Here is a 10475-nt window from a genome sequence, read left to right as displayed (position 1 = left end):
TTTTATATGACTTTTAATTTTTTAAATAACTAAGAAAATAAATTGACACAATGCTAAATCTAATAAACACATGAAGGTTTTGATTAGTTTTTGAAAATGACATTTACTAAAGGAGTAATTTGGGTTGAGAAAATAATTTGATTTTACATGTAGGAAAGGCAATGTAAGTATATTAAATGCATGCTTCAGTTCGGTTTGGTTCTGTTTTAACAATAGAACCGAAAATTTAATCTATTTGAAATAAAAGAAAACATGTTATTGGTTTTTTGGATTATCATTTGAAGATGAAGTGTCCATGCTAACTAGGTTTCATCTTATCAATCAATGACTACTCTGCTTTTCTTTAGCCTTTTTCCACTACTTATCTCTTGTTTTGTTCTGCTCATCCTCACTTTTACTCACCAATACATCTTATTCTCTAAAATCTAAATCTGAGTAAACCACCATTTTATTTCTAAAACTGTATCTACTGTTACATTAGTTTCTAAAACTAAAAGAAAATTCAAATATGTCCCTGAATTTTCAGTTGTTTCATCTAAGAACTTAAATTTAACCGCTTGTCCCTAACCATATGTTAATATTAAGTCACAGTTTTTTAGATTTTAGACTAATGTGATTGATGGATTGCACTTTTAGATAATTATTTGAAATGTTCTTAGTTTTAGGAGCTAAGTAATACACTTTGAAGGACTAAAATAGTGGTTTACTTTCTGAATCTTTATATGCAATTAAGTACATTATCAGATTTTGCAGTATCCAGACCCGTGATCTCTCATCATCCTTATAATTATTCTTGCATTATGACTAAGTTGCGTATGCATTAAAACTAGATGGTTTTGATTTTCAAACTTCTTATGTACATAATTTGTTTTGACAGTGAAACAATTGTTTTCATAACTTAAATATAAATATAATATTTTTATTTAAATATAGCTATGATTATGTCTTTAATAAATTTTATAAGAAATCAAAGACCAATGATGATAGAATGGAGATTGCCCATCAATATAATTATCATCTTGATTAAGAAAAAATAAAGAAATTAGAAAATAAAAATTTATATGTAAATAAAAATAAAAATAAACTATATACAAATATATATGTTGATTATTTTTATTATATTTAATTATATTTTGGGTTCAATTAAAGAATACTAAATAGAGTAAGGTTTTAACTATCAACTGAAATGTTCCTTTTCGTATTTTATGTTTGCTTTTGGTATTTTAACCATTTTTTGTGTGAACTTGCATGCTTGTAGAGAAAATGAACAATGAAGATCAACCTTCACAAGAACAAACCCCACAATCTTTACATCAACCAATTCCATGCCAAGGTTCTATTGGTACTGGTCAAGCATTGATGAATGAACTACTACAAGCACCTTCAGAAGCATCTGATCAAGTAGAGTCAACAACACAAATAGAGAATAGGAGGCTAAAAAGTGTTGTGTGGCAACATTTTGAAAAGATTAGAATTGATGGAAAGGATAAAGCTAAATGTAACTATTGTAACAAATTGCTTGGAGGAGAAGCGAGGAATGGAACAAAGCACTTGCACCACCATTTAGATATATGTGTTTTAAAGCACTTGCACTTACATCAGATATGTGGATTGCAAGCAACCAAAAAAAGGGGTATATGGCTATCACAACTCACTATATTGATGGCAATTGGACCTTACAGAGTATCATTTTGAGGTACAAAGTTTCTTTATTTTATAGCTTTTTTTACTAATTGGTTTTGCATTTTTTTTTATCTTTTTATATGACAATGTGATTATATATATAGGTTCATTTATGTTCCTGCACCTCACACAGCTGATAGACTTTGCAATGTATTGATTGATTGTTTGTTGAATTGGAATATTTATACAAAATTATCCACTATTACTCTGGACAATTGTAGCACAAATGATAGCATGGTTGAGAAAATTAAGGATAAGTTGCAGTTAGATAAACTAATTCATAATGGATCTTTGCTTCATATGCGTTGCTCTGCACATATCCTCAATTTGATTGTGAAAGAAGGGTTGGGAGTTGTAAAAGAAGGCGTGGAAAAAATTCGGGAAAGTGTAGCATATTGGACAGCAACACCTAAGAGGGTAGAAAAATTTGAAGAAACAGCTAAACAATTGAGAATTCCTTTCAACAAAAAATTAACTTTAGATTGTCCAACAAGATGGAATTCCACTTTTAAGATGCTTGATATTGCTTTGTGTTATAAGGATGTGTTTTTTCGATTAAAGCAGCGTGAATCTCAATACACTTGTTTGCCAACTGAATCACAATGGGAGTTTGCAAAAGATGTTTGTGGGAGATTGAAAATGTTTAATGATATCACAGAAATAATTTCTGGATCCAAATATCCAACAGCCAACATTTTTTTCCCAAAGATTTGTGAGATCAAACTTGCAATAGATGAATGGGTAAAGTCTCCTAATCAAATCATTCACAATATGGCAGAACAAATGTTAAAGAAATTTGAAAGTTATTGGAGTGTCATTCATGATATCATGGGAGTAGCTTCTGTTTTAGATCCAAGGTACAAAATGGATTTGCTTGAATATTATTTTGATAAATTGTATGACATTGATTGTGATTTGGAAATTAGTAGAATTCGCCAATTGTGTTATGATTTGGTTTCTGAATATCAAGCAAAGAAGAATGATGGGTCTTCTTCTGGGTTTTCATCATTTGAGGAGGGAAATGTTGGTGATAGTGGCATGAGTGATTTTGTGAAGTTTATGGCAAAAAAGAAAAAAGCTAGAACTTCATCTATGAAAACAGAGTTGGATTATTACTTGGAGGAAGATAATTTACCTATTACATCGGATTTTGATATCTTATCATGGTGGAAAACAAATGGGTTGAAGTATCCAACACTTTAAGCAATTGCAAGGGATGTTTTAGCCATTCCAATCACTACTGTAGCTTCTGAATCTGCTTTTAGTGTCGGCGGTCAAATATTAAGTCCTAATCGTAGTCGACTTAATCATACTACCGTAGAAGCTTTGATGTGTACTAAAAGTTGGCTATGGAACTCAGACTATCTAGGTAAATTAATAAAAAATAAATTAGCATTAATGGTCAATTAGTAATTTTGTATCAATTCTAATTAATATTCTATATTTGATGTTTGTAGGTGCTAAAGCCACTAAAGAAAAAATTACTTTAATGAGTGAAAGTGAATCTGATGATGAAGGTATATTATATTTTAATATTACAAATTTTCAATTTGATTTATCATATCTAAAGTTTATCTTTTTTGTATGCAGGTGGATTGCATGCAAGTGGAATTACTGAACATGTGCAAAATTAATATATGTTGTAAGTGGATTTCAATTTCATTAGTCCAATCTAATTTTTCAATTCTAATTTTTAAAATTTTCATTAATAACTCAATTCTAATTTTTTATAAATTGTCTTATGATAGGTGGATTGAAGCTTAATGACACTCAACATTTTCCACTTGCAAGATGAATTTTAATTTTTATTTGAGAAATTTCAATTTATTTTGTTATTTGAACTCAACATTATGGTTGTTTATTTGTGACAATACTCAACATTTGTGGTTGTTTAATTTGTAAGATTTTAATTATGTGTAGTTATTTATTATGATGTGAAATATTTGTAGTTGTTTAATTATTAAGAAGTCTCTTGATTAAAATATGAGATAGACAAACAACCCAATTATCATTGTAATATAACATAAAAATAAGTTAAAAAAAATTTGTAATTTTTTTTTTTACGGGTACGGGTATACTCGATACCCGACGGGGACGGGGATGAGACAAAAATCCCATACCCGACGGGTATGGGGACGAGGACGGGCATGAGTTTTAGTCGCGGGGACGGGGACGGGTATCATCAAACCCGTACCCGCCCCGCCCCGTTGCCATGCCTACGCCCCGCCCGTTTGCCATGCCTAATAACCGTGCTCCAATTATTATTGTAAAATTCTTTATTTTTAATTTTATTATTTAAATAAACTGGAAGGTATAATAATCCTATAAATGTAGAGACTAAAAGTTGTTATTATTACTATTATTATTATTATTATTATTATTATTATTATTATTATTATTATTATTGTAAAAAAATTATTTTTATTTTGTTTTTTCATAACTAAAACATATAATAATCTACTAAATGTGGAGACTAAAAGTAGTTAGTAAAGGAAGTATTCTTTTTCATATATATTATACTAGAGGGGTTACTTAAAGTATGTTGTTATGAATTTTATTTAAAAATATAATAAAATAAAAATGGAATAAAAACTTATAAATCAAGTGAAATGATGTATAATTAGAAAAGGTTAAAATATTCTTAAACACAAACGGAGACTAAAGTGGTTACAAAATAGATAGGTAATTATTATTGATAGAATGAATAATTAATTTTTTGAAAACATATATTTTTTCTTTTTTATTCTTAAGAGATATGATGGTGAGAAAAATATTAATATATGATAAAGAAGTATAAATGTCTAAAAAATATAGAAATTAAATGGGGTATCCCCTTTATATATAACATATAATAGACTAATATAGTCTAGATATTTGGTATTCATATGTATTTTGTTTAAAATAAAAAATAAATTAATAGAAGTTACAAAATGTAAATTAAGATAATATATAATTATAAAATATTAAAATACACTTAAACAAAAATGGAGGTTTTTACAAAATAAATGAGTATATATAACATTACTTTTGGTGTTCACTTTTTTTTAAAACAATTATACTCTTTTTGTTATATTTTATTTATTTTTTTACTAATATATATTTAAGGATAAAATAGAAAATATATATATACGAAGAATAGCTACCCTCTTTATCTATAACAATATATAAAGGAGATATCTCCTTTTGGTGTCCTCTTTTTTAAAGAAAATTATGCTCTTTTTTTGTTGTGCTTTATTTATTTTTTCACTAATGTTTATATAAGGATAAGATAGAAAAATATGTATATACAAAGAATAATTATCCTCTTTAAAAATAATAATTGTCCACTACTTTATTTTGTTTATTCCACCAAGTGCCTTTTTTCTAGCATATATAATAAGAGGGTTTGATTTGGTGTACATAATTTTTTATTTACAATTTTGTTGTTATAACAACTTTTAAACTACTCTTTCCCACTATTTTTTATTTAATTTATATTTTTTCTACATCTCTAACAAATCAATAGTCACCTATTGTTTATATTTTAAATAGGTTTAAATAAATTTTTAGTACTTCAAATTTAAGGTAAGTTAGTTTTTAGTTCCTCAAATTTAAAATTGATATTTTTAATCTTTATAATTTCAAAAAAAAAATTATTTTAGTCCTTATACTAGTTTTTTTTAAAGAATCTGTCGAATATTATCACACAAAATCTACTTATTAATATCTGTTAGTGAAAACTTGACATTAAACCTAGTAGATATTGTATAAATATCTTAATTTGAGACTTTCATATATATTGTTAATGACATAAGAGATTAAAACAAAATTTTAAAAAATTACAAGACTAAAATAAGTAGTTTTAAGTTTGAGGAACCAAAAAGATATTTAAATCTTTTAAATAATAGAAGCATGCCCCATGAGTTATTGATATAGTGAATAATTATTTTCTTATAGATATTTTTCCTTTTATTTTACTCTTAATTGATATGAGCAAGAATTGATTTATATTTTTTACACCTTATGCATACATACATACATACACACACACACACACATATATATATATATATATATGTTGCATGAATGTCCAAGAACTACTTTCATGTAAATCTAGGTTAGAAGATGTTTATGTTTTTCACTACTTAGTCATAATTTATAATAAAATGTAGTGATTTGCTGAGACATTACACTTTTATGGTATCAGAGTCAAACAAGTCTTTTGAGAATTTTATAAAGGTGATCTCATTATGATTTTGTTGTGTAGTTAACATATGTTGTCGTTGTGTTGATTGTTGTTGTACAATGTTATCTTATAATTTTATTGATCTCAGTATAAGATGGTAGGTAGACCTCCTAAATATCATTCTCTACCACCTTTTAATGAAAACCAGATACTCAAGGTAATGAAGATAATGGCTATAAATAGCATAATGTTGTTTTGGCTCATATAGAAGCCAATAAGGCTACAATTAATGCAACTAGATCAACATTTCCTTAGGTAAAAATAATAAATTTTTAAAAAAATAGTTGAATGAGAATACACTATAAAATAAATAAAATATATCTATGTTCAAAATAATTATAATAATTACCAAAAAATTATTATAATAATAAATTAGAAAAGGATAAAAAAATATAATAATTTCTTTTTTCAAGTAATTAAGGTATATTATTATTTTTATCTCAAAAGTTCATTCTTATATATTATATTATTAATAACTTAACTATTAATTTAGAATGATAATTCTTTACAAGTTTTTTGGGTACCCGCAAAAAGTACTTACAACAATATTTGTCTAATGGAGAAAAACATTGATAGGAACTCTTTCTTTGTGAATCAAAATTTAACATCTTTAAAAATTAACGATACAAAAGTGAAGAAAGATAAAAAAAAAAAAAAACAAGAAATCAAATGTGACACCACAATCACAACATAATTATAAGTTAAAGGAAGATTTCTCACAAAGAAATGATTTCTTATGATAGTAGTAATAAATATATTATTAAGATTTTTTAGTGTAATTTTCTTAAATAATGAACTCTATAAAATTATATATATGATTATAAAATTTATTAACATTTAGTATCAGAACTAGGTTATGGATAATATATTTCTTCGTTAAAGATCTTTTACTCTAGGATTGTTATATATCTTTATTTGTAATTGACATTTAATAAAAATGGTATAAGAATTGAAATTGTCATACGCACAGTGATAATACCATAAGGATTATAAGAGTTGCATAAAATTGAAATCATCTAGTAAATAATTCTACTTTCACTTACTTGAAAAATCAAGTTTTTTTGAAGATGCCTAGAAAAGCACTATAGAGAGAGAATGCTTTAAGAAAACTAAATTTAACTTTCGTAAGGATGAATCATAAAGATAATTCTTTCCAAGTGTTTTGGGTACTCAAAAAATATCTACAACACTATTTATCAAATAGAGAAAAATATTAATAAAAACTCTTTTTTATTCAAAATTTAGCATTGTAAAAATATTAACACAAATTAAAAAAAGCGTAAAACAAAAAATCGAGAAATCAAATGTGACATCACAATCACAACATAATTATAAGTTAAAGGAGGATTTGTCAAAAAAAATGATTTCTTATGAAAGTAGTCCCAAATATATTATCTAAAAATTTTAAAGTATAATTTTCCTAAATAATAAACTCTATAAAATTATATATAAATATAAAATTCATTAACATTTAGTACTAGAGCGATTTTATGAGTAATAAATTTCTCCATTAAAGATTTTTTACTATGCAATATGTCTTTATTTGCAATTGACATTTAATAAGAATGGTATAATAATTGAAATTGCCATGCGCACAATGATGTACGTATAATGTTTCAATTTTTACTTGTTTATAATTATGTAAAATTTTATTATTTAAAAATTAAATTAAAAATTGACTTAAAAATACTAACATTAGATAATAATAGTTATCAATGTTAAAAAAAATATCATTTACAAATATTATTAACTACCATCGAGTGTACATTGTATAAAAAATATAATATAATAAAACTTGCCATTCATTCATAAAATTTTGGATGAAGTTTTCCATCATAATTAATGTGACATGTGTCAATAAAATGATCTTCCTTGTTTCTCTGTTTGAGCTCATCATAGTTGTTGTTCTTTTCTGTGCAGTTCAAGATCCTTCTGATTTCTACATATTCATCCCTATGAAAATTTTTCTTTGGTTCTGATTTTGCTAATCTAGGTAAACGAATTATATCAAAAGGGCTTGAGCAATGACCATAACTTTATAGAGCAACAAATAAATTAATGTTTTTATGAAAATAGAACCATCTCCAAATCCCAAGATCAAAATCACTTGTTTGTTGAAAGAAGCAGTATGAAACTCTTGTACTTTATTGGTTGAACCACTCAACCCACATCATTTGAATCAATTTGCCTTCGAATTCAGAGTAGACTTTTCTCATAAAATAAGATATGTATAGTATCGGCTATTTTGTCGAAAATGAAAATTCTTCACGATCCTCTCATCGTACACTTTAACAATAATATCAAAGAATTTCCACTGTATCACTGGTCTTCAAAGTAACAACTCGGTATAAAGGGAGGAGAAGGCAAATTTGCCACGTATTTAAACTGTTCAAATACAATATTTCTTGTCACTCAATTTATCATAAAAAAAATTAAAATATACTATAAAAAAAATATAAAAATAATCACCTTATGTTGTTTGTATTTGTCTCGAACAGCTTTAAAATCCGGTGCTTTTCTTGAGAGATACAGATCATGTAAAATGAGAACACATTCTTTCAACTCATCTGATTTGTAACCCGAACATTCACAAAGGGAAGAAGTCTGCAATTGACTATCAACTCTTTAGTGCCTTTAAACATGATTAATAGCTCATTCTTTAAAAAAAAAAAATATTTATATTACTTTTCATAATGTATAATATTTACCCAAGGATGCACTTTAGGTGAGATAATAAATCTTGCAAGAAATATAACAGATGCAGCCACAATAGAAGGCAAGAATCTTATACAATCATAGTCCAACAGACTCAACTCAGTAAGATAGTTGCTCAAAAATTCAATCTGCAAATTTGGGATCTGAAAAAAATAATGAAAAAAAATATTAAAAAAACATGATAAAACTTAGACAATCAAGAAAAACAAAAAGAGCAATTCAACTTACTTTTTGATCTTCAGAAGCAACATCAACAAATCTCCTGAACAAATAACTTCCTTCAATTAATTCAATTTTAACAAAAACTAAATATTCAAATTCACCAGATAAAATCATTATTCCTTACCTTAGAAAGGTGTTTACAGTAGGATTTCCCATTTCAAAATTTAGGGAGTTGAGTATGGAAGCTTCCATCTTTATGACCTATAACCAGTAACCATGAAAACCAGTAACCATGAAAATCAATGTGAATGAAAAATAACCAACAAATAACATTAACATAATTTAATAACAAAAAAAAAAAAAAATCCCCAAACAAATTACCTCTTCTTTATCATAAGTGTTATCAGTAATACTGCAGAATTGATCCACACTTGGTGGGTCAATTTCCTCATACTTACTGCATGTTAAAAAAGAATGCAATTGTCATACATAAACACACAAAAAAAAATCAAAATCAAAATTAAAAACTGGAATCGAAACCTTACGAAGCAATGAGCATTGACGAAACACCTAACAACTGTAGTCTCGATTTAGTCATAGGATTAACCGATAAAAATCTATCAATGTATGAAACAGAGAGATGAAGGGTATCCGAGAGAAGTTTGTACTCTTCAGCAACCTCCACTAACCAATCCACCAATATTGCTCTCATGCTTGATGTAACTGTTTTCTGAACTTTCACAATGTAATTCATCATTGGCCTTCTCTTTCTCTCCATCTCATAAAGATACTCATCAATATGGGAAACATAAGATTCATCAATCCCAGAAGAAAAAAGGGCTTTGTTTGTGGGAGATGGGTTCTTCTGAGATTGAAGTTTCTCTTTGCAAGGATTTTCATGGAGGTTTGGGAAATCGAGAAACTCACCCAACACAACACGGTGTCGTTTGGGGTATAAGACTACGGAAGAAGAAGCTTTTGCCTTTCTCTTTGCACGAGTCTCCATTTGTGAGGTGGTGACTCGGTGGCAAAGGATGAGAGAAAATGGAATTGGAATTGGAGAGTGAGTGAGAAACAGAGAGAGTTGCCATGGTTTATGTATGATTTGGTAAACAAGAAAAAAAAAAAAAGAAAAAAAAAAAAAAGCGGTTTTGAAAATAGTTCTGAAAATTTCAGGATTTCACTTTGGTACCAAATTCAGATTTAGGGTTTGGTTTTGGAAGGGAAGAGATTTTTTTCATATTTTATGGCGGGAAGGGAAGTGCGCATGTTAATTTATTTTTATCAAATATAAAAAAAAAAATTATATAAATGATATTATTATTTTATTAGAGAGTGAAAAGAAATAATTATATTATTAAATTTTGTGGTCGCAAATTAGATCTGGAGATCTATACGTATAAAAAACAAAATCTGTCCTAATAAAGACAAATTCTGTAAAAAAAAAAAAAAGTCTGCCCTTAAATCAATTTTTATGTTTCAAGAAGTTGGTTTTTAATTGAAAAATATCCTAAACAAATAAAAACACTATTTTTTTTATTATAAATATTTTACCGTCTTGTAACACTTGTGAGATTATTTTACCGTCTAATTTCATCACTTACATCTCATTTGTATATAAAATTATATATATAAAAAAAAACGAAATTGTGTGAATGATGTATGAATAAAATCAATGAGAAAACTACTT

General features: G+C 26.9%; 1 protein-coding gene across 2 annotated transcripts; it reads right to left on the bottom strand.

The window, feature by feature from the left end:
• Positions 1 to 7689: 7689 nt before the first annotated feature.
• LOC109805218 (putative cyclin-A3-1) lies at positions 7690 to 9983 on the bottom strand. Of its 2 annotated transcripts, none has more exons than XR_014430324.1 (7): positions 9331 to 9983; positions 9167 to 9242; positions 8970 to 9046; positions 8852 to 8885; positions 8617 to 8766; positions 8378 to 8522; positions 7690 to 8293 (listed from the first exon to the last, which is right to left on the bottom strand). XR_014430324.1 is itself a non-coding variant. In XM_020367234.3 (7 exons), exons 1-7 carry the CDS (start codon positions 9789 to 9791, stop codon positions 8228 to 8230), a joined length of 999 nt encoding a protein of 332 aa, XP_020222823.2. In that variant the 5' UTR covers positions 9792 to 9966; the 3' UTR covers positions 7690 to 8227. The 2 variants fall into 2 exon arrangements, 1 of the variants encoding a protein (XP_020222823.2); XM_020367234.3 differs by having other exon boundaries at positions 8378 to 8512; positions 9331 to 9966.
• Between the last annotated feature and the right edge of the window lie 492 nt (positions 9984 to 10475).

Source organism: Cajanus cajan, chromosome 10 (assembly GCF_000230855.2).
Source record: "Cajanus cajan strain Asha chromosome 10, NIPB_CcT2T_4, whole genome shotgun sequence".
Lineage (NCBI taxonomy): Eukaryota > Viridiplantae > Streptophyta > Magnoliopsida > Fabales > Fabaceae > Cajanus > Cajanus cajan.
This window is presented reverse-complemented; position numbering and strand designations above follow the sequence as displayed.

Coding starts and splice junctions, on each gene's coding strand:
- LOC109805218 (XM_020367234.3), bottom strand. CDS start 9,791: ATGGAGACTCGTGCAAAGAGAAAGGCAAAAGCTTCTTCTTCCGTAGTC. Junction 8,767..8,851: donor TTGCTTCTGAAGATCAAAAA/GTAAGTTGAATT, acceptor TATTTTTTTCAG/ATCCCAAATTTGCAGATTGA. Junction 8,513..8,616: donor CACCTAAAGTGCATCCTTGG/GTAAATATTATA, acceptor AGTCAATTGCAG/ACTTCTTCCCTTTGTGAATG.